General features: G+C 41.6%; 1 protein-coding gene across 2 annotated transcripts in view; it reads right to left on the bottom strand.

Annotated features, from left to right (window-relative positions):
* Nucleotides 1–294: 294 nt before the first annotated feature.
* Nucleotides 295–25,691, bottom strand: part of KPTN (kaptin, actin binding protein) — a 72,138-nt gene continuing 46,741 nt past the window's right edge. Inside the window, exons 11-12 of one of the 2 annotated variants that reach the window (XM_082262916.1) lie at nucleotides 20,776–20,946; nucleotides 295–1,180 (exon numbers count right to left, since the gene is read on the bottom strand). In XM_082262916.1, coding sequence (XP_082119042.1) covers nucleotides 1,025–1,180; nucleotides 20,776–20,946 — 327 coding nt within the window. In that variant the 3' untranslated portion in view covers nucleotides 295–1,024. The remainder of the gene's footprint in view (nucleotides 1,181–20,775; nucleotides 20,947–25,691) is intronic. The other variant, XM_082262917.1, reaches the window with a different exon arrangement.

The raw sequence follows: 25,691 nt of genomic DNA, 5'->3' as shown, positions 1-25,691 counted from the left end.
TCTTCCTGTCCTTGTGTAGAAAATTAAAGGGCATGGTCTGCCATCAGAACACCTGTGGTATGTTTTTCAATAGGATTTAAAATTGGCACACAAGTGCCTAAGGTAACAACACTGCTGAATTGTAGGCACTATGTACCCGTGTAGGATTTCACTTAAGCCTCTGTGTCCACATGAAACCCCCTGGAAACCAGGTACAGGCGATACACAAAGCTTTGATTACTCTTCAAGCAGAAATTAAGCCCCCCCCCCCCCACCACTTGCACTAAGTACTCACACTGCCATTTAGCTATCAAATGCCAGTGCCTTTAGTTCCCACAGACAGTTAAATAAGCATATTCAAGATCAGGTACCAGAAAGGGTAGGGCTTCATCTCTACTTGAACAAAACTCAAGGTCCTGTGTACAGTCTGAGCTTAAGACTCAAACCGCTCCATACAGACTCAGGGATCAGCTTAAAGTTTACCACATGTACTACCACATGTACTTGCAGTTGCCCTAGTATTGTCACCTTAAAGAAGTGCACTTTCACAGAAACTGCACTAATCCATCCTATCCCCTTTGGCCCATGTAACCCACCCTGTTCCACCCCCTGATGTATACTTACCTGCATCCTACAGCTGTGGCCTAAGCCACTATAGTTATCCTGCCTTTGAAATATTTTTTTGTTTTGGCCATGCCTCTGCAGTCAATCCCTAAAAACCCTCTTTTGAGCCATCTCCTGAGGTTGCAGGCGCTAGGCAGACAGACCCTTATAAGTCTATGTGAATTAAGTCTGCAGGCGCAGTCAGTGCAAATATTTCTGTGGCAGAACAAAGCAGCAGCCTTGGCTTTGGAATACAGGTAAATGTACATTTGAGGCAGAGAAAAAAAAAAGCACAAGTGCACTTAAAGCACTCTTTAGGCCAGGAAAAGTTCACTTTTATGTCTCTGCAAAAATAGAACCCAAAACAGCTATTGCTTCTCCAACCTACACCTGATCCAACAGAAGTTGATCTTTCATTCACGTGTCCACTCTCTGAGAGGAGTCATATCTGAATATCTGTGCTGCAGTCAGGTGGGTGGTCAGGTAGCTGTTCAGAATTTGAATCCTTCTGTGTATCAGTCAAGTCTAACATCTTGGTGCGTTCTACCTTCTCTCGAAGCCGCTGGATGAGACACTGAGATGTTTTTGTCAAACTGTGCTATAGAAAGAGAAGAGGGGAAAAGATTACTTGGGCATTATATAATGAAGAAAGCACCAAAACAAGTATCAATTTTAATACACATCTGCTTTCTAAGGCTCCAAACAATTCTTTGTTCATTATTTTCAGCAAATGAAAAATCCTCATCCTTGTCATAAAATAAAAACGCACTGATCCAGAGTTCCATATGTGTGACCTAAAGTTTAGTGAAAAGATCACAGGGTATCTTCCAGATTATAGAGAATGTGGGAGGAGGTACTAGAACTGTCAAAAGGTGGGTACATACAAAGGCAACGAAGTGCATAGAAATAGTATCTGGAATTATGACAGATCTCACTATTAAACAGCTTCTCTAAACAAAAAGCGATTTAATATATTAAAATGTTGCCGCCCACATTAACACATACAGTCAGGTCCATAAATATTGGGACATCTACACAATTCTAATCTTTTTGGCTCTATACACCACCACAATATATTTGAAATGAAACAAACGATGTGATTTAACTGCAGAATGTCAGCTTTAATTTGAGGGTATTTACATCCAAATCAGATGAAAGGTGTAGGAATTACAACAGTTTGTATATATGCCTCCCACTTTTTAAGGGACCAGAAGTAATGGGACAATTGGCTGCTCAGCTGTTCCATGGCCAGATGTGTGTTATTCCCTCATTATCCCATTTACAAGGAGCAGATAAGAGGTCCAGAGTTAATTTCAAGTGTGCTATTTGCATTTGGAATCCGTTAGTGTCAACTCTCAATAGGAGATCCAAAGAGCTGTCACTATCAGTAAAGCAAGCCATCATTAGGCTGAAATAAAACAAAACAAACCCATCAGAGAGATAGCAAAAACATTACTTGTGGCCAAATCAACTGTTTGGAACATCCTTAAAAAGAAAGAACGCACCGGTGAGCTCAGCAACACCAAAAGACCCGGGATACCACGGAAAACAACTGTGGTGGATGACCAAAGAATTCTTTCCCTGGTGAATAAAACACCCTTCACAACAGTTGGCCAGATCAAGAACACTCTCCAGGAGGTAGGTGTATGTGTGTCAAAGTCAACAATCAAGAGAAGTCTTCACCAGAAGGCCAGATTTCAGCATGCCAAAGAACATCTAAAAAGCCTTCACAGTTCTGGAACAACATCCTATGGACAGATGAGACCAAGATCAACTTGTACCAGAGTGATGGGAAGAGAAGAGTATGGAGAAGGAAAGGAACTGCTTATGATCCAAAGCATACCACCTCATCAGTGAAGCATAGTGGTGGTAGTGTCATGGCGTGGGCACGCATGGCTGCCAATGGAACTGGTTCTCTTGTATTTATTGATGATGTGACTGCTGACAAAAGCAGCAGGATGAATTCTGAAGTGTTTCGGGCAATATTATCTGCTCATATTCTGCCAAATGCTTCAGAACTCATTGGACGGCACTTCACAGTACAGATGGACAATGACCCGAAGCATATTGTGAAAGCAACCAAAGAGGTTTTTAAGGGAAAGAAGTGGAATGGTATGCAATGGCCAAGTCAATCAGCTGACCTGAATACGATTGAGCATGCATTTCACTTGCTGAAGACAAAACTGAAGGGAAAATGCCCCAAGAACAATCAGGAACTGAAGGCAGTTGCAGTAGAGGCCTGGCAGAGCATCACCAGGGATGAAACCCACTGTCTGGTGATGTCTAGGCATTCCAGACTTCAGGCTGTAATTGACTGCAAAGGATTTGCAACCAAGTATTAAAAAGCGAAAGTTTGATTTAGGATTGTTAATCTGTCCCATTACTTTTGGTCCCTTAAAAAGTGGGAGGCACATATACAAACTGTTGTAATTGCTACACCGTTCACCTGGTTTTGATGTAAATACCCTCAAATTAAAGCTGAAAGTCTTCAGTTAAAGCATATCTTATGTGTTTCATTTCAAATCCATTGTGGTGGTGTATAGAGCCAAAAAGATTAGAATTGTGTCGATGTCCCAATATTTATGGACCTGACTGTATGTGTGGCGGGAAAATAGTAGGATTTAGTGCCCACACACCACACATCAGTGCGTCACTGGGAAGCCAATGTTTCTGTGCTGAGAGCGTGCTCACTGCACTCTTCCTGCACAGACACTGAGCTGTCAAAGTCCCCACCAACAATCAGTAGCTGTCAGGAAAGCCAATGACAGTGGTCGCATGATTGCCGGGTGGGAAGGGGTTAACAAAATTGTTAAAAAACATACAGGGAGGCATTATGATGGTGGGGGTAGAGATTTTATATGGATTATAAATATACCTAACTTGCCTAATAATTCCAGCTCTTGGCACCCTACCTAAATGTCAAGTAACCTAATAATGTTTCAGCAGTTTACAGCAGCAATGAAGTGAGTGGTGTCTTCAGTTAAAGCGATTGTGAAGGCACAGTTTTTATTTTTCTTTAACCACATTCCACCTGCCGTATAGACAAAATTACGGCAATGGCACGGGTGGCTCTCTCATTCTTGGACATCATATGACGTTGCCCCAGGGGCGCTTGAGTGGCGATCAGCAGCGCGCTGTGTCCCTGGGACATGGTGCATCCCCGATCTCAGGAAAGAGCCAATGAGGAGGCTCTTAACCCATGTGATCAGCTGTGTTCAATCACAGCTGATCACATGTAAACAAGGAAACGCCAGTTATCGGCTTTCCTCTCCTTACCGACAGCATGTGAGGAGAGGGGAGCCGATCATCAGCTTTTTCTCATAGGGGAGACCTGCACAGATAATCAGGGCCCTGATCATCAGTGCAGCCCCAACAGTGCCCAAAAGTGATGCCAGTCAGTGCTGTCTTTCAGTGGCCATCAGTGCCGCCCATCCATGCCCATAAGTGCCTATAAGTGCTCATCAGTGCTGCATATTCGTGCCACCTCGTCAGTGCCCTTCAGTGAAGGAGAAAATAATGGGATTTTTGTACTTACTGTAAAATCCATTTCTCCGAGTTCAGTGACAGACACAGCTCCCCATTAGTCAGAACCATAGAGTTATACTGCCCCCTACAGGAGTAGGACACTAGGCATAACAAAGATTAGGCTATGCCTATGGGCAGTCCTAGCTGGTATACATCCCCCTCTCTGCTATAGGCCTTCAATTTAGTAACAAGCAGTGTCCGAAGTATAAAAAAAAAACTACATGGAGGGGAGAGTGCCGTGTCCGTCAATTAAATGGATTTCACGGTAGGTACAAAAATCACATTTTCTCTTTCGTTCATTGACAGACACAGCTCTCCGTTATTCAGAACCATAGGGATGTCCCCAAGCAGTGCCAAACATGAGAGGTGGGACAACAGAAAAATCTCAAGGCACACACAAAAACAAACACAATAGCCAACCAGATAGGCAGGAGCTCAACAAAAAAACAACTGGAGCCCAGACTGAACAATACACCCCCAAAGAGGGAACAGACCCTCTAAACAGCAGCCTGCAAAACCTTGCGGCCAAAGAAAGCATCCGCAGATGCCAACACATCCATTTTGTAGATTTTAGTAAAAGTATGCACTGATGACCAAGTGGCCGCCTTGCAAACCTGCACCACTGACACCGGATGACGGAAGGCCCAAGATGCACTAAGCACCTGAGTAGAGTGCGCAGTTACAGGGAAAGGAGGAACCTGACCGGATAGAATAGCCTTGAGTCACCGTCTGTCTAAACCATCTGAAAATGGTCGCAGAATAAGCCGACAGCCCTTTGCTTGGCCTGCCTGTGATTACAAACAGTGAGGTTAACCTCTGAGAAGACTGTGGTTGCAAAATACACACGTATCGCCCGAAACACATCCAGGGAATGCAGCGCAAATTCCTTAGGATGTTAGGACCTGGGACACAGGGAAGGCAACACAATGTCTTCATTCATATGGAAAGCAGAGACAACTATTTGTCGTTTACCAAGAAGGCCCATGTGCCCAGGAACCAGCAGACGTTCCCCCACCCTAGGCACGGGTGAGGGCGCACCTTAGTGCTGAAGGAGCCTTGTCTGCGGGTCTAGAGAATCCCGCTCTTGGCTTGCCAGACCAGCGCCGCTTGGAACCTTCCGAGGAGGACTTGAAAGGTTTTGAATCCTTGTCAGTGGACCCTGGGAAATCAGGGGAGCTGTGTCCAAAGAGGCATTGCAGACAAACTGCAGCCCCTGGTCCAACTGGTCCGCCAGCTCAGCAAACGCAGGGGGAGCCTGCTTGCCCTCTAGATCACAGCGCAAACATTTTGCCCACTCAGTGTTTGCGAAACCAGGGCAATGGTCTGGACTGGCCACAGCGCCCACCAGCAATAGAGAACATATTGTGGGCCACAGACTCAGCCTTCCTGTCACTGGGATCTTTAAAAAACAGAGATTTCTCTACTGAAATCATGCTTGCCCTGTTTAACCTGAAGGCAGGGAGGTCCACCACGGGTGGGACAGTCCATCTCTTGAGAGGTGACTCTTCAAAGGGGTAACTCACTGCAAAGCATTTAGGAAACCACAAAGGGGCATTTTGGATGCTCCCAATCTTTATAGACAAACTTTCCAAAATAGGAGGGATAAGGGAACACCTTCCTGCATGAGACGGCTTGTGGGTGCCAAAGGGGAAAGTCACCTCCGCAGCAGCTTCAGCTGCATCCTCCACCTTCAAAAAGATTCCCACACAGATCTGTGTGGCAACCACAAAGGGGCCACTGTCTGAACCCCGCAAAAGGGAGTCGCCCTCCGTGATGTGGGTAGCCCACAGGCAGGATAACCTGATGGTCCCGTATTGCGGGTGCCCTACAGAATAATGGCGGCAACAGCTGCCGTCAAACTGGACAGCCCCCACAGTGCCGCCCCTCCCGAAGGAGACGCCAAACTGTGGCCTAAATTTGTGGATGCCCAGCTGTATGTGCACAGCTCCGAGGGGGACCGGGACCAACAGAGGCAGCAGAGGGAGGGCAGATGCCTAAACGGAGAGCAGCAGCCAGTAGCCCTCAAAGCCGCAGTCTAAATTTCTGCATAACCCGACCACGTAGAGAGCGAACCGCGGATGCCAGGCCACCCGCTCCCCAGGCCCCAACAGCTGCAGCAGGGAGCCCAAGAGACATCCCTCCCCCTAGTAAAAATCCAGAGGGTGTATGGGGAACAGTGTCTTGGTACCCAGGCCAGAGCAACATAGAGGCAGCAGCGTCCCCAGCAATCCCCCCCAAGAACAAGTGCCAAAAGCCAGCTCACTACCTCACCCCGGTAGGGGGAGGGAGAGCCCTGAAGGGATTGACCAACCCAGGGAGTACCCGCATCCCACACTACGTCCAGGGAAAGAGGAGGGGGCCCTGTACTTACCGATCCAGCGTGCAGGTAACACTCCCAAGACAGAACCTCCTCGCCACCGAAGTGGGGGGCTGTCGGCCAAGGCAACACTGTGACATGGACTATCAGTGCCCGGTCATATGTGTCCCCGCGAGGCGTTTAACTCGCTGGCCGCCCTGGTCCAGAATGGGGCCTGTCACGGCCAACCCAGTGCATAGCTAAAGGTCTGCGCCCTGGTCCAGAATGGGGCCTGTCGCGGCCAAACCCAGCACGCTCGCTGGCCAGACTGGGGGGACCACTGGATCTAGATTATCCAGCCCATTGCCCAGTCTGGAAGTTGATTGTAGATCTCACAGGAGAAAAAAAAAGAAATGCCATTGAAAAGAAAAAAAATGTGCCAGGACCAAAGATCCCAGCAGGGAACTAGGTCCTTACTCTGGACTATACAAAGAAAGGGAAAGGCTGGAGCCATGGAAGTCGGCTAATCATGGCTAACACATAAGTAACACAAAACAGCCTAAATAGTGTAGACTAGATCACATAGCTAACCACAAGGGTCACATGACTCAAAAAAGGGGTGGTGGCAAATATCAAAACATACAAAAGAAGAACACTATAAGCATGCAATTTGACTGAATGTATATAAAAACATGTATCACAAAAATATAAAAGGAACATTGTTAAATATACTGAAAAAGTATACTGTAATGAAAAAGTATATAGTTATACTACCAGAAGTCTGTTTCTATTTCAATTTCTTTTGTTTGTTGGATGGTCAGCCTGGCTTCTACTTATTAAAAAAAAATGTTTTTGTTTGTCGTTTGTGCGATACCACAAAACACATTTTTAAGGGTAAAACCGGCTCTTATAAATGTGGACTCAAGACTTGCAGATTTTGCCGCACACACACTGTGTCCAAGAGTTTTCTTTCTGCTAACATTAAGGAGTTCAAAATGCAGGAATATATCAGTAGTGGTTCAGATTAGATTGTTTATCTAATCCAATTCACTGCATGTAGTTTGCAGTACGTTGGTTGTACGATTTGTCCACTTCGTTCCCCTTTAGCAGAACATTACTGTCATAGTAAAAAAAGAAAATGCTAAAAATATCTCTACCCGTATCCAAACACTTTAGGGATGTGCATAAAGGTAATAGGAGTTCTTTCAGCTTTAATGGTGTTGAGAGTGTTGCCGGCAACACGTGGTGGGGATAGATACCATAGATTATTAGAGCGTGAGGTCTATTGGATTTTCAGATTACAGATCCGCATCCCTCTTGGCCTGAACCATAGGTGGGATGTGAATTTGTATCGGAAATTATATGTATAAATCTATCTATTTATATATATATATATATATATATATATATATATACACATATACACACACACATATATACATACACACACATAGAACCTGTGTAATAATTATGTGTCCTGGATTAAAGGGATGGAGGTGGCAACCCTAGTTGTACCAAAGTTGATCAATGCGGAAGGGGGAGAGCACAGGGAACATCTCAGCAGTTGGAGGATCCTCTATAGTTCAGTGTGCAGGCAGGCCGCAATGGAAATTGCATGCAGAGACACTGGTGTAGATGTAATAAAAGGATGAGACTGTTCTCTTAGCAAGGTGCATGTTAGTGAATAAAGTGAAGTTTGTGTTCACTTTGAATACCCAATCATGTGTTGGTATAATCTTTTTTTTCCCCCTTGAACATGATTGGGTGTTCAAAGTGAACACCTTTGCCTTCATCGCCAACATGCAGTTTTCATTACCATTCAACAAAGGTAAACATTGTGCAAACAGAAATACCATTTATTATGTACATTGCACACTACTGCAGCTATACTATGCAAATGTGAGGCCTAAAGGGTTTTGGTTGGAGCCCAGAGGGATACAGAAATTCACACATCAATCACTGTCACCCCGGACCCCCCCATCTTCTTCTGTGCAGGGAATGTGTCAGAAGGCAGGACCAGGCTACAACCTTATTTAAATATAGCTGCAAAGAAATAGTAAAAAGATGCATATTGCACGTGGACACAGAGCTGTGATGGACAATCAGGCCATTTGTAGCCAGAGATATGACCTTCTGTGGCTATAAAACAACAAAAGAGCTTTGCACCTGCTGTCTATTGTGGTATGCTAATGTCTGCAAGGAACAATAACGGTCATCAGCCATCTAATTAGGAGCCTCTGGGTAAGTATTAATCAAGCTGATGGCAGCTACAGAGCAGGTGTTAAGAAGGGGACATTATCTGCCTTGATAGAACACACAGTGCTGGAAATGCATTTAATCCAAACCTGTTTCAGATCTATGTCTCTTCAGTGTTTTCAAATACTGTACAAGGTGCAACCCTACAGGAAAAAATGTACTTTATCCCTTGCCTTTCTGGAGAAAAATTCTATATCTTAGGCTACTGCCTTAAACAAACACTGGATTTTGGACAATATTAAAGTTACCCATAGTAATAAAAACTAGTCACACAAAAATAGATTTTTTTGATGTGGAAAACTTTTCCCTGAAACTGACCTGGGCAGTGTAAGCAGAGTATATGATAGAACAAAGCATTTGCAAAGGTCTTCAGTGAAAACCACAGATCAAAACAATCACCAGATCCAGAGTGATAGGCTGTTACTTTTATGCAAATCTGGGCTTTAAGGTGGCCAAACATGGATCAAACTTCAGCTGGTTCAGCAGGGACAGGTCTCATTTCAATCCATGTATGATCTATCGATCGGCTTGTGTACAACCAGCCTGTTGGGTTTTTCCTGAATGAGTGGTGCTTTCTGACTCAAACTCTGCAGGTGAGTTTGTACAGTTATTGCATATCCATTCACTTATATAGGCTGCCTTCATGCAGCTACATACTAGAATAGAAAAGATGCATGAATGAGCCCTCAAATCTGATCTTAGCTCAAACATCTCTCTTCTCCCAAGCCTTCCTATCGGTCTTTTAGGACCTGTGTTGTTGGGTTTTAGGCATGTGTCAATGAGTAAACACAGCCTGCTTTTTGACATTAGTTGGCTCTGAGATGATTCAGAATTATTTGACGCATTTAGCCTCAATCTGACCTGGTTCACACCAGAGCAGCTTTGAAATCGCACTACTTCCGCACGATTTCAAAGCCGCAGTTCAGTGCGATGTGATTTGATTGCGGCTTGAAACTTCATTTAACAGAAGGTAATGCAAGTCGCAATAAGCGATTTTGAATTCTCACATTGCATGAACAAATCGCACTGGCATGAACCAGGGCTCAAGCTGGTTTTGCATTCCTATAAGCTTGTATGGGGCGAGCCTGTCAACATGATTTTTTACTTCATGTGATAGTAATCTTCATTGACTAAACATCTCAGGATGGGAGAGGGGACCAAGCTGAACTACTAAGGCCTTTGATGGGCTTTCAGGAGCATACTGCTTGCATAGGAGGTCAGTCTGAGATGTGCATTGACAGGTACATTTTATCTACAGGTGACCTCCTAAGCTGCATCAACCTGCCTCAGGCTGCTTTTGCATTCCCACTGACTTGCATGGTGGTGAGAGAAACAGACTGAGATTTACATATGGATTCTGCTGCTCATATCTCTAGAAGCAGTGGTTGTCAACTTATAAACTAAAGGGGACCAGTGACATCACCAAAAGGGCCACACATAATGTTCAATCTATGTAATGCTTGAGAGGACTGTCAGACTGCTGATATAATAGATGAAATGATGGTCAGCGACTGTGCGCATGCAACATTTATGACCTTAAAACATGCTACAGAAGACAATACAAAACCTGGAGAGAATAGTTGAGATTAACGCTATTGCCGTAATCAATGTGCCCACTACAGACTACTGAGGTTTGAGGGCTGCACATTGTACATATGTACAGTAAACCCCCCTCCATCGCGGGGGTTACGTTCTGGAAAAGTGAAAATCCGCGAAATAGAAAAACCCTATTAAAATACACTGCAGGCATGTATTTTTTTTACGGTCACTGTACGTGCAAAAGCATTTTGAGGTCTCTAAACACACTTTTAAAACAATAGAAACTCATTTAGGGTCCTTTCACACGGGCGCTCCGTATGTCCGCAAATCATCCTATTTTTTTGCGGATGATTTGCGGACATAATGTAAGTCTATGGCATTGCGGATGTCAGCGGAATACCATCCGCTGACATCCGATTTTCTTCCTTTCAGTTCTGTTCCGTTTTTTGGAACTGAACAAAACCCTATTTTTGTTCCGTTCAAAAAACGGAAAGGAAGGAGAATCGGATGTAAGCGGTGTCATCCGCTGACATCCGCAAACCCCCATAGACTTACATTATGTCCGCATATCATCCGCAAACGGATGGGATGATATGCGGGCATACGGAGCGGATGACAGAAATGTCATCCGCTCCGTGGAAAAAAAAAAAAAAAAAGGACCGCAGCGGAGCTCTCACACTGAGCGCCCATGTGAAAGAGCCCTTACACACATAAAAGATACTGAGAGACATAGCAAGAGCTATGGAAAACACAAAAATATTTAATTTTGAATGATTTATATAGTAAAATAACATTACAAAAAAATAAAAACGCAATATACCGGGACTGCAAAAACTGAACCGCGATGGAGCGGTTGGTTTACTGTATATATATATATATATATATATATATATATATATATATATATATATATATATATATATATATATATATATGGCCACAGGTTGGGCACCAGGGTTTTAATGTATACATTTTTATGAAGGCGATCGCTAATTATGCACTTTTTTTCTATAATACCTGAAGTGCCCAGGTTTACATTAAAGAACCTCGGTTATCAATAAAAAAGCAACATACCTTTTTCTGAAAACATATTACATATCAAGGCTGATTTACTAAAGGTGTTAACAACATTTAATCAAATTGTTTGAATTTCCATTTTGCATATTCTAAGTGTCCACTTTGAATGTCCCAGTATGTACAGTTTAAATAGACCTTTTACATGCTTAACAAAAACGACAGAAAACCTTAAGAGAGATATCTAATGGTTTCACCAAGCCTCTAACAACCCTAACTGGCAAGGTCATTCTCAAAATTCTCTGGGTTGGCACTATACATGTGGCCAGTGCCATGACGCAGGTCACATGAATGAATGATGTCCAGATTGCTTTGCTATGAAAACAAAACATTTTAACCTTTTTATTATCACTAGACATGGTCTTCCTAAGGTCTCTTTCACACTTCCGTGACCTGAAAGTCGTGTGACTTTGACACGACTTGAAGCAATGCCTGTGTAATCTTGAGGTCTTTTGACCTCCAGTCGCATCAAAGTCTGACCAAAGTAGTGCAGGGACTACTTTAAAGTTGCTGCAACTTGAAGTCACACAGATATGAACGGTATTCATTGTAAATCATGTGGTATGACTTGTCATGCGACTTTGCAGTCCCAAGACGCAGGACAAGTCGCACAAGTGTGAAAGGGGGCTAAGCTATAAAGCCCCTTTCAAACAGGTGGTCCGATCAGGTCTGCAAAACTTTTTCAGGTGGACCTGATCAGGAGCTCCATGTAAGTCTATGGATCAGGCTTATGTAAATGGACATGTTTACATGTACGTCCTCTTACCTCCAAGTCTGTCCAGGTCCAGAAAAAAAAAAATCAGAAGTAGCCTGTTATAAATTAACGCTTTGGTTTTCAAATTAAGCTAAACATTGATCTAAACCCCTGCCGAATAGACGATGTCCATGCAAAAGGGGGTAAAAAGTGCATTTTTAGTGATAGGTCTGCTTAAAATTTGTTTTGCGGGTTATGCCTCCTTGTTTTGTATTTAAATTAGTTATTTACCAAAGCTTTCCATTTGCAAGGTCAATAAATCACGGTTATATACACACCAATATTCAGATCTACAGTACAGAAGAGTGTTATGCATTAAAACCTGGCTTGCGGTTAAAGAACTGCAGAAACTCAAATATGAATGGAAACAGTGACACCACATGGAAGAATTGAGTAATACAGGTTATCATGAACTCAACTACAGTCTTTATTTGTGTTTTTTTTTTTTTCTCTTTTCAAGCAGGCAACTTTCATGCATTAAAAAAGCAAACATTAGTACTTTTTGCCTATGAACAAATAAAAAAATGTTTCTTGTACCATTTTTGTAGCCTATTTTTTTTTTTTTTTTTTGTATCACAAGAAATTATTCCTAAAGCTTGTGTGACAAAAAAGTGTCATCTGCCCAATCGAAATACAAAGAATAATGCAGCACTTAAAAACATACAAAATAAAAAAAACATGAATATAGTAAAGTGTTCTTAATTATACAAAAGTGTCCAGATCATTAAATTAATGTGACAAAAAGTGCTCCATTGCTCTGTTAAAAATATGAGGCTGTGAAATCAGATAGAAACACAGATATGATAAAGTATCCTTGATCATATACAAGTGTCCAGTAAAATAAATCCAAGTGAAAAAAATGTAAGTGCTCTGTTACCAAGTGCAGAAAAAATATCTCAGGTATCACCCGTGCAGTCTTTGCCTCCACCGAATAGCTGAAATGCACACTCACCAGAATTAATTGCTTTCTAAATTATAGGACAGCAACTATGACCTCAGATGGTGTAATATTTCCTCTTGGATTGTCACTGTCAGACTGTAATGGATCTCTCAAACATCAGAATAAGGCCCACAGGAATGTCTCAGCCAGCCACACCAGGTAAATCATCAGATACAAGAGAAAATGCTCATAGTGTAGTATTTATTATACCAGTAAGTAAAAACAGTAAAAATAAAATAAGATAAAAGAAGCATTGACTCATATCAATCGATTCTCCAGATCACCGTACAGAAAAAAACTGGAGGTATGATAAAAAACAAACAAAGGTCCTATAAAGTGCAAATAGGAACTGGTAGTGCAAAAATACACTTACATCTGCTGCTGCCAACCTAAACATAGAATGACGGCTGGACCTCAGGCATATCACTAAGCTCAAAGGTCGTTTTGTACGACGCGCATCATCAGGAGCATTGTCAATATAGCCTGTATATCCAATATATATGTAAAGCTTACTTTCCATCACATTTCTCCTAATTGGAGACAACGTGGACGTCGAAATGTCACTTCCAGTATCCCTGCCATTTTTTTTTTTTTTAAGTCTATGCTATCACATTCTGTAGGATTCATCTAAACAGACATAGTGTGGGCGTCGGAACGTCACTTCCAGTATCGCTGCCATTATTTTGTAGTCTGTGAGGTCACATCCTGTATCCGTATCATGATGTTGAAACCATCATCCGGACTTCCGATTGAGCGCCATATTACTAAAGATCGCAAGGCAGGAAATAAATGCAACACTGCATTCAATGGACATTGCACTCGCCGAACGGCCAGGCGCCATATTAAAATAGACGAAAATAGGATTGCACTCAAAATGTATCTTTTCTTGTAATAAACCACCTACCAAATTAGAAATATGAATAATGGTATATTACAAAAATTGATAAAAAAAAATAAAAAAATAAATAAAAAAATGTATTTACTATACAGGAGAAATCTAATGTTTTTATGCGAGAACTACATATGAACATATATGTAAAAATATGCAAACTTTAAGGAATACGGAGCATATCAATTATATGAGGTATGACGTATGAGGACTTAATGTTATAATATCATATATATAAGAAATAAAAAAAAAAACAGGTCTAGTGACTATACCTATACTCAAGGTAGGTTGTCAAATGTCATACCCAAAACCAAACGTGTGTCAATAAAAAAAATTGACATCCCGTTCCATGTTTAACCCCATAGGGGGGAAATTTTTAATTCATAAAGCCATTTAATTTCTAATTTAGAAATCTCTCTAGTGCGGTAGCTTTAAGAATGAAAGTGTTTTTCCCCTATGGGGTTCAACGTTGAGTGGGATGCCAATTGTTTTATCAACACACATTGAGTTGTGGGTTTGACATTCGACAATCTACCCCGGTGACGTCAGATTGACGAAACGCATAGGGTGGAGCCAAGCGTCACTGCGCAACTTCCGGTTTTGTGGTTTGTGTCTGTGGAGTGCACGGCATCCCGGACTTACTGGATGTTCACGCAAGTGACTGATTATTGTATGTAAGTGCACTACTTTTATTAATAAATTCTGCATATACGTTTTTATACCATGGGAGCTGTTTCTTTATTATCCTATTGACCCATACGAGAGGATGCCACTATACCATTGCATGCGAGGGGGAGTATAAGGAGACTGTGGAGCAGCCATATTAACCAGACATATCTATACACAGCGAGACACCCCTGTTGAAAGGGGTAGGATAACTGGTGAGTGCGATACCAGGTGGGGGACACGAGTGAAGAGACTGGGGCTCATTGCATGTTGTGATGTAACCTGAGTGTTATAACACCACAAAAGGCATTCCACCGGTAGCACTAGACGGAGCAGCAAGATCAGGAGTGGATTTTAAAAAGGACACTGTGCACATTCTCTATTCACAGGACTTCACACCTCTGAATTTTATGAACTAATTTTTTATGAATTATTAATTTTTTCACTATTAATGTAGGTTTTTTATATATATGTATTCAAGAGTTCCGTACTTAGCACTTGCACTTCTTTTCGGCGCAATCTGCACCATCAATGTTTTGCGCAGGTTTCAATTGATTTGCGAATTTGCACATATAACAAATCAGATTTTTGATTTAGGGCTCTTTCACACGGGCGGTCCGATCAGATCCGCCTGTCAGTTTTTTAGGCGGATCTGATCGGATCCTCCATGCAGCTCTATGGGGCAGCGGGTGTCAGCGGAGACACCTCCGCCGACACCCGCTGCCATCCGCATCCGATCCTGTGCTGAAATCTGGACGGATGGAAACCTTATTTTTCCATCCGTTCAGTAATCGGAGCGGAGCGGATCTGATGAGAGCAGACAAGCGGTCCGCTCTCCTCCGATCCCCCATAGAGGGCAGCAGGTGCTGAGACACCTCCCTCTCCGCTCTGCAAGCGGAGACAGAGCTGTCATCCGCCCGGCTCAGCGGGGATCGCGGATCGATCCCAGCTGAGCAACACGGATCCGCCTGCGGAGGCGGACCGTGTGAAAGAGCCCTTATCCACCTCTTATTTAAAATGTTGTATATATTTACCAATTAACACTACTTTGTTTACAAATATTTGGGAACACTATAAAGCAAAGATATGGCTGCTTTATATTTCAACCTGCCAATGCTCTCCTTGTGTGGTACATGGCAGGAAAAAAAAAAAAAAAAAAACTTTATCAGGCTTCACACAGAACACGATATAGATGGTTTGGCGGCACATAACAAAACTTTTTTACAAAGCACTTATCGCTGACAGGTTTCAAAATAGTCATACTCAGCTTAATAAAGTTTATTTTGAAGGATGCCCTGGTGAACCAGCCAACTAGCTTTTTCAGCTTTGTTCCTCGCATGACAAGTTTCCTTTAACCACTTGCCGACCAGCGATTTACCTGTAAAATGGTTATACCGGGATGATGCCTGCAGCTACATACCATTTTTCAGAGCCAATTTTTGGCTCTCTTGTAAAAGCAATCCTGACATCTAACTAGCCTCTAAATTTCTTTTACAAGCAATGAGAGGAAATAATGAAAAAAAAAAAAAAAGAAAGAAAAAATTTTAGAGTCCCCTCATCCCCCTGTGCTCGCGTACAAAGGCAAAGGTAACCTGTAAAAGCTTTTAAAGCTTCGCCTATGGATAGTAAAATTTAGGTCGTTTGTCACCGTTGCATGGACATGCACAATTTTAAAGTATAACAGGTTTGGTATCTATTTACTCGGTACAACATGACCTTTTATATTTTGTCAAAAAATATTGGGTTATGTATTGTGTTTTTTTTTTTGCATTAAAATTAAATTTTCCCCCCAAAAAATTGCATTGAAAAACCCCTGCGCAAATACCGTGTGACATAAAAAATTGAAAGAGCTACCATTTTATTCTCTAGGACCTATGCTTATATATATATATATATATATATATATATATATATATATATATATATATATATTTTTTTTTTTTTTTTTTTTATTCACAATATAGTATAGATAACCTATCAAATGTTGAAAGTGAGACATTTTGAAATGTCATGCCAAATATTGGCTCATTTTGGATTTCATGAGAGCTACACATTCCAAAAAAGTTGGGACAGGTAGCAATAATAGGCCGGAAAAGTTCAATGTCCACATAAAGAACAGCTGGAGGACCAATTTGCAACTTATTAGGTCAATTGGCAACATGATTGGGTAAAAAAAGAGCCTCTCAGAGTGGCAGTGTCTCTCAAAAGTCAAGAGGGGCAGAGGATCACCAATTCCCCCAATGCTGGAGCGAAAAATAGTGGAGCAATATCAGAAAGGAGTTTCTCAGAGAAAAATTTGAAAGAGTTTGGAGTTATCATCATCTAGATTGCATAATATCATCCAAAGATTCAGAGAATCTGGAACAATCTCTGTGTGTAAGGGTCAAGGCCGGAAAACCATAATGGATGCCTGTGATCTTCGGCCCTTAGACGGCACTGCATCACATACAGGAATGCTACTGTAATGGAAATCACATCATGGGCTCAGGAATACTTCCAGAAAACATTGTCAGTGAACACAATCTACCGTGCCATTCACCATTGCCAGCTAAAACTCTATAGGCCAAAAAAGAAGCCAAATGTAAACATGATCCAGAGGCGCAGGTGTTTCTCTGGGCCAAGGCTCATTTAAAATGGACTGTGGCAAAGTGGAAAACTGTTCTGTGGTCAGACGAATAAAAATTTCTTTTTGGAAAACTGGGACACCATGTCATCCAGACTAAAGAGGATAAGGACAACCCGAATTGTTCTCAGCGCTCAGTTCAGAAGCCTGCATCTCTGATGGTATGGGGTTGCATGAGTGCGTGTGGCATGGGCAGCTTACACATCTGGAAAGGCACCATCAATGCTGAAAGGTATATCCAAGTTCTAGAAGAACATATGCTCCCATCCAGACATCGTCTCTTTCAGGGAAGACCTTGCATTTTCCAACATGACAATGCCAGACCACATACTGCATCAATTACAACATCATGGCTGCATAGAAGAAGGATCCGGGTACTGAAATGGCCAGCCTGCAGTCCAGATCTTTCACCCATAGAAAATATTTGGCGCATCATAAAGAGGAAGATGCGACAAAGAAGACCTAAGACAGTTGAGCAACTAGAAGCCTGTATTAGACAAGAATGGGACAACATTCCTATTCCTAAACTTGAGCAACTTGTCTCCTCAGTCCCCAGACATTTGCAGACTGTTATAAAAAGAAGAAGGGATGCCACACAGTGGTAAACATGGCCTTGTCTCAACTTTTTTGAGATGTGTTGATGCCATAAAATGTAAAATCAATTTATTTTTCCCTTAAAATCATACATTTTCTCAGTTTAAACATTTGATATGTCATCTATGTTGTATTCTGAATAAAATATTGAAATTTGAAACTTCCCCATCATTGCATTCTGTTTTTATTCACAATTTGTACAGTGTCCCAACTTTTTTGGAATCGGGTTTGTGTGTGTATATATATATTATATATATATATATATATATATATATATATATATATAAAAAATATGTTTGGGGGTACTAATTTTCGAACAAAAAAAATTCAGATTTTTACATCTAAAGTGTCAGAAAGGCCGGGAGGTCAAGTGGTTAATAAAGCAGAAATAAATCTGTATTGGGACCCCTCAGATTAAAGCTAAAAATCTGCAAAATCAAAAGACTCCTTTTCTCCGAAAATATATTTGTGGGATCTATTTGGGTGATCTAATCCACCTAGAGACATAAATTATACCAAACATGGATTGTGCCTGATTTGGCTGATGACCGTCTATTTCTCATGATAAATCTCAGTACAAATGGGCATCAGGCAAACCTGCATATATCAATAATAAGGGAAGGAGAAGTGAAGTCATTTGCAAACACCTCATCTGCCGGCATCTGTAGGGAAAATTTACCAACAATCAGCCAAGAAGAACACAAACTGGTTGGTTGACTCTTCTGCTGATAACGGCTGGTCACGGAATGTCTGCCATGATCAGGACTACAGTCCTACAAACATTCAAACATCCTGTGATGTCTGCAAACACACTTTTCAGAAATAACTTGTGGAAAGATAAACACAGAGGCTGTCATAGCTGACATATGTCTGAAAATGCCAGGTTGCTAGTACTGTTATATTTAGTACTTTTTGTGTCACAGATCTGGAAAATACACGCATATTGTAAAGCCACAGAAAGTTAGAACTCTATATCAGCATGCGCATTTCTGGATCTATGAAGTACTGAAGGCAAGAGGGTCAGCATACTGACCAGCCAAAAGGTGTTTTCAGAAGACAGCGATGGCAGCCATTGCCCCCCCCCCCCCCCCCAACAGGCTTTCTTTAAAGCATAACTGAATCTTCACTGTGTTCCCAGGGCAGTAGTCACAATTTGCATACTGCCACTTATTATTCCTCCCACTCCAGTGTCCTTATTCTTCAGCCATTGGTCTGACAGTCTAACTCCCACTCAAAATGCACACATTGGTTAAACTGTCCCTGCAACTTGCTTTTTCAGATGCCAGGACTTTACAATGCACTTGCATGGCAGGCAGGATATAAATTTAAAAAAAAAATTAAATAAAGCCAGAAATATGAAAAATGTATACAAAAAATGCAGTTGTTCTGCCAAATGGGATTAAGGCCCCTTTCACACTTGTGCGACTTGTCATGCGATTTGGAACTGCAAAATCGCATGACAAGTCGTTCTCCATTATTTCCAATGAATACCATTCATATCTGTGCGAAGTGAAGTCACACTGACTTCAAAGTAGTCCCTACACTACTTTGGCATGATTTTGATGCGTTTTGAGGTACAAAGACATTCAAGCCCAGTCAAACTCGCATCAAAATCGTGTCAACAAAGTCACGGCAAAATCACTGTAAAACCGTACGACTTTGAAGTCGCACAAGTGTAAAAGAGGCCTTAAGTGATATTAAAGTCTTCTTATTTTTATGTTTGTAAATTGCAAACATATTATACTTACCTGCTCTGCGCAGGTGCTTTTGCAAAGAGCAGTCCAGGCCCTCCTCTTCTCAGGTCCCTCGCCCCTCCCTCCTGCTGAGTGCCCCCATAGCTGGCAGCTTGCTATGGGGTCACCCAAGCCGCTGCTTTTTGTGTCCATTTAGACATGGAGCCATGTCTCCGCTCTGTCCCCCCCTCTCTCCTCATTGGCTCACTGACTTTTATTGACAGCAGTGGGAGCCAATGGCATCTGTTGCGGTCTCAGCCTATGAAGAGGGAGAGTCCTGGACAGCCGAGGCTCTCGTGCAGCATCGCTGGATCGAGATGGGGCTCGGTTAAGTATTAGGGGGGCTTCTGCACACAGAAGGTTTGTTATTTATGCATAAAGATACAAAACCTTCTGCCTTTAGAACCACTTTAAACTATTCCTACAAAAAACCCCCAAAAAAACTAAAAAAATGTATGCGTGTGAGATATTTTTTGCAAGTTGCATTTTAGGACCTGGCATTAGATATAGTTTATGTGTGGAAAATGAAAATACGTGAATGACCAATATATATGTGAAGCTTTGCATGAATTGATGGAGCTATACAAGTACCTATAATAATAATAACACTGTCCGGTATTTATTACCTCTCACTTAGATTATGGTATTCCTCCCAACTACTGCCAAAACATTCTGTTTTCAGGTTCCTGCAGGGTCAGCATCTACTTCCGAAACCACAATGCTGACACTGAAAAGCCTTAATCATGTAAATCCTACCTAATGCATGCTGAGTACCCTTTGGGTGGAGAGTTACTAAAACTGGAGCATACAGAATCTAGTGCAGAAGTTCAAAGTAACCAATCAGCTTGTGAGTTTTATTGTCAAAAGCGTAATAAACAAACTGAAGTTAGAAGCTGATTGGTTTCTATGCAGAGCTGCACCAGATTCTGTGTGCTCCAGTTTATGTTCTTATATGTGCGAATAGAGGTTTTGCCTCGATCAGCTGCTGCCGCCTTCCACCCTGTAACCAGTCAGTGTAAAAATCAACCACAGTTCAGTGCCCCCCCTGGAGCAAAACCTGAGGAAATACTTTATCCTGTGGATGTAGAGAGACTGTAACTAGGCACAGTAACTTGATGGGAGTTCCATTCTAGGCCGATTTTTATCCTTTTTGTTTTTTACACAGTTGCAAGATATTGTGACATATCTTGAATGTTTTTTTAGATGGGTAACTTGTAAATTATTGAGTGGGCCATTTTAAAAACACTAATACAAAAATAAAATAAAATAAAAAACAGCATTTGGAAGGCTAAGCAAGAACTCACCTGCAGTATGTGCAATCCTTTGAGACACACAATGGCCAGTTCATACAGCCCATCACAGGTTAAATCTACAACAGCCATGCAAAGCAAGGGACTTGGAAAACTTCTCTGCCAAAGTAGCTGAAAATGTCCCTCCACACCCGGTCGCTGTACATACTTGTAACACAGAAGCTCCTAAAATGGGAGAAAGAAATCAATAGAAATGAGTGTAGGGGACTTGATTTAGTCCTGACATAGTTTTTAGCTCTGCTTCCCGCTTTAAGGGGAAAATGGTTCACCAGTTTTACACCTGTTATTGATTTTGGCATTTGCCTGGTGTTGTTTAACCACTTGCCCTCTGAAAGATTTACCCCCCTTCATGACCAGGATATTTTTTTACAAGACAGCACCTTGTTACTTTGGCAGTTGCCAGGTGATGCGACACCAAAATGAAATTTTATCAAATTTTTTTTTTTTTTTTTTTACACAAATACAGCTTTATTTTGGTAGTATTTGATCACCACTGGGTTTTTTTCTGTTTTGTGCTATGAACGGAAAAAAAAACAGAAACATTTGGAAAAAAAAAATAAACAATATTTTTTACTTTCTGCTATAAAACATATCCAATAATATAAAAAGTCTAATTTCTTCATACATTTATGTATTTTGCAACATATTTTTGTTTAAAAAATCCCAATAAGCATATATTGACTGGTATGTGCAAAAGCGTCTACAAACTATGGGATATATTTATGGAATTTTTATTTTCTTTTTTTTACTAGTAATGGCAGATATCAGCGAGACTACGATATTTCGGCAGACAAATCGGACACTGACACTTTTTGGGGACCAGTGACACTAATACAGTGATCAGTGCTAAAAAAAATATGCACTGTCACTGTACTAAGGGCATTGACTGGGAAGGGGTTAACATCAGAGGCAATGAAAGGGTTAACTGTGTGCCTAGCCAGTGTGTGTGTACTGTGTGGGAGGTGCTTTTACAAGGGGAAGGCATTGATCCATGTTCCTGCTTTGCAGGAACACAGGATCAATGCCTTATCTACTGACAGAACGGTGATCTGCTTTACATCGGCAGACTGCTGTTTTGGCTCTCTGTCTTATGATCAGAAGGTCCACGGCACCCGCAGATCAGCTCCCGTTGTGTATAATCACAGCGGGAGGGGGTTGCCGGCAGCATGGATACGCGCCCCAGACCTGCAGGATCACGTACTAGGTACCAGATCCTGCGCAGCAGAGCTGCCTCGCCGTCATACGTGTAAGTTATACGGTCGGCAAGCGGTTAAGAAAACTCGTTAAAATGAAGCGCACAAGGTGAAGACAGTCCCCGATCGAAGTCCTGTTGTTGCAAAACTTAAAGTAGAACTACAGAAAAACTGTTTTTTTTTCCCCATTTTGGATAGAGTAAGGGAGAGTTCTAACCTCAGGCGGATGTTTTTTCGTCATCTGTGTCCCATTGGGGAGATTTCCCTTCACTTCCTATCCCATAGGCTAACAGGAAAGGATGGAAAATACCTGCAAATTAAAAGGAATTCCTTGGGGCCCCCAGGTCACCAGCACTAGTGTCTCCACTGGAAGATTTCCCCACTATTACTTTTCTGGGGACAACACAATATTTAGGATTTTCTTTCACTTTCAATGATAAAGGTAAACAGAAAAAATAGAGTGGATGAATCTCCCTAACGGGGGGTACAGACAACAATACAAACCTTTAGTTATACTTTAACTGGCATTCCAGTACAAACTAGGAGCTCCCAAATGTCATATGCAGCTTCTACACATTCAATACATTTAAAGTGGAACTTCAATCTCTCAATCAACTTTGACTATTTTTAATCCTTATGCTGCTAGCCATAGTAAATGTGTAGGAAAGTAGATTAGATTTACTTGTTTTAAACCTTTTTTTAAATGTATTCAGTGTCTTCCTGGTTCCATACGCCTAGGCAAATAATGTCATACATCCCAGGAGTCTTCAGGAGGGGAGGAGGGGTTTTCTTAGCTAAGCACACTCTCCTGCCTGCATGGTTTAGCTAAGGGCAGATGGGTTTCAGGAAGTAAATGCTACATGAATCATCTGCCCTTACTCAAGATGGCCACAGCCAGAAATGCAAGGGGTTGTTTTTCAAAGTGATTTCTCAGCAAAATAAAGTAGGGACACATAGATGAATGTTTTCTTTTAATATTAAAAATGAATTAAACAGCGTTTTTGGTTTGTGGTGCCCAGCGGCAGTGTAGTTTTGCTTTAAGTAATTGCAACCTTCTGCTACAACTCAATATACCACACCTGGAAATATTTGTAGTGTCACAATGCATTTTCTAGGCAGTGTGAGCATACATTTTTGATTAAAGTTTCACTTTAACCAATTGCATACTTCTGCTACAGCTCAATATACAACCCCTGGAAAAAAATTTAGAGTGTCGCAATGCATTCTCTAGGCAGTGCGGGCATGAAGGTTTGATTGAAGCTATGTAATATTTGTATGGGGGTAGCTGGATTGCCACTACAGTTTGCTGTCAGTTCTCACAGGTAGAAGGATTGTATCTGGTTTGCCCCCCCCCCCTCCAATCAGTTATACTAACTTCCAGCAATCCCTTTGATGCAGCACTCAGACTGGGAGATGGAGGCCTGCATTCTGAGCCAGAGATGGCTCTATTCCTTTGCACAGTGTTATCAGTTTAGGGATGGGAATCGCCTTACAAGAGTGGAAAGCATAGGGATGACTTCATCTGTGTGCTGATGATTTGTGGAAAAGTGGTGGCTAAGGAACTTCTGCAGCCTTTTTTTTTTACTATAGTCACCCATTAGATGGATACCAATACCAAGGAAGAAGAAAGAGGCTGTATTGTGAACATGAAGAATACCACAGTTTTAAAGTGTTACTAAACCCAGGACCTTGCATTCACTATATCTGGTCCTCCACAGTACACAAAACATGGAAATACTATCATTTTAGTAAATATAAACTGCTAAATACCTTTTCTCATCAGCAGTATATAGCAGTCTTGTGACTTCTATTGGTGTCCAGTTGAGCACTGGTTAAAGCATGCAGAAGGAGTTTTCATTCTCCTCTGACTGCCCTATGAGGTTGCATGACCCCTGACATTCTGTCTGGACAGTACTGATTGGCCCTGTGCTGATCATAGGCACCCCCCACCCAAAAAAAAAAAAAAATCTCTACCAATACACTGAGCCTGTGCAAAGTGCCTCCTAGGGCTCTGTTCTATTAGGAGATGGATTGGGGACAGTAAAAGAAGGGGAGGGTCAGAGAAGACCAGATCAAACAGCCTGTTTTCACAATGCGCAGGAGTAACCCTTTCCACAGTGAGTATAACAAGCATGCTTTACTGCAGATACAGACTCATTTTACTGTTGTGGGTTTAGTAACACTTTAAGAGTTAGGGACTAAAAAGGACTGGTGCAGAGAAGCAATGCCTGGTTGAAAAATGAAGCAGGTAAGTTATGTTCCCGTTTGTGTTTCAAGGCTTTTTTTTTTTTTCTGAGCGGTGAGCACCTTTAATTATTCAAGGCACAAACAGAATTTGCATTTAGTAAAGATGGTCTGTAATCATTCACTTGGTTTTAAGTATGTTGCCTAATAATACAAATCATCACACGTGTCAAATACACAACAGATCATACTGTCTTTACACTTTTAGAAGTAAAATGTGCCTGTGTTACCCATATCAACTAGATTGTGCCTTTTATTCTCCTACAGCAGAGTAAGAGTGAAATTAATTGGTTCCTATGAGCAATAAAGTCAGTTCTTGCTTTGTACAAATGTAGACATATGAGGCCTAATATGCATCTCTAAGTATCTATAGCAAAGGGAAGAAAAAAATGTTAGCTTACAGCTCAGCAGACAAAGACACATCACTCCAGCTAGCACAAAGTAAACTACTATGCAGGAGAGAGAGTATTATCATGCAGCAATCACACTCAGTTACAACTTGGGACTCTTCACACAGAAATCACACATTCAGCCAAAGGCAAGACTCCGCTCTCTATCTCACACAAGCTGCCATTTATTTAATTACATTCATTGTTTACACCTTCGCTGCCAACTGCACCCACCCCTACACTCGACATGAGCTACGGGGCATTCATCTAATTAATCAGGAGTTGTAACAGCGCCATTCACCCTCCCCCAGAGAACTATTTTTGTAAGGAAACTGCAGTTTTGCTTCAGCAGGAAACAGATCCAATATCTGTGTTCTAGTTTCTTCAATAAAGTCATTCGAACATTGAAAAGAGCCCGAGGAGGAAGGGGCATTTATACAAATCACACAGAACCGGGCAACTTCAGTGCTTCAGAGATCCGAAACAAACGTATTACGGTAATTATAATCTGCACCACCCAATCTCAAAATATTAAACAAATATAAAACCCATTAGTGTAGGTCAAAGAGTATCAACACTTCAATGTTGACTCAATAACCTCTGTGCAGTCTTCTGTGGTTTCAGCTAAAACACTATATAGGTGATTTCACAGGACCCTCAAAATGCAAATCAAACGGAACACAAAAAAAGTGCAGTGCAACTCAAAATCACCCCATATCTGTTACTAAAAGCATATACATCCCAGTGCTATTAACATATTATAAAATTCATGTGTGGTTCCAACTATAAAAGTCCCAATAATATATACATAAGCGTGTGGGCCTACTAAGGAAGCCCAATTACGGGGCGCAACGCCTGAGCCGGTGATGGCATCATCCAGGAAAGATTGTACCTTTGCATGCATTTTTAAGGATCTCTGTAAGTGTTTCATCTGTTTTTTTTTTATCAATAAATGTGAAAATAGAGAGCACCATGGGTCTCCTTCTTGTGTTTCCCAATATGTGGATGTGCTGACCTTGGAGCCCTTTCTTGTGAGATGATACGATGGGAGAGGTCTACTATCTCAAGACACAGAGAGGATGAT

The sequence above is a fragment of the Pelophylax lessonae genome (genome assembly GCF_965119305.1).
Source record: "Pelophylax lessonae genome assembly, chromosome: 7".
Taxonomy (NCBI): domain Eukaryota; kingdom Metazoa; phylum Chordata; class Amphibia; order Anura; family Ranidae; genus Pelophylax; species Pelophylax lessonae.
The sequence above is the reverse complement of the archived record's forward strand: the minus strand, read 5'-3'. Positions and strand labels throughout refer to the sequence as shown.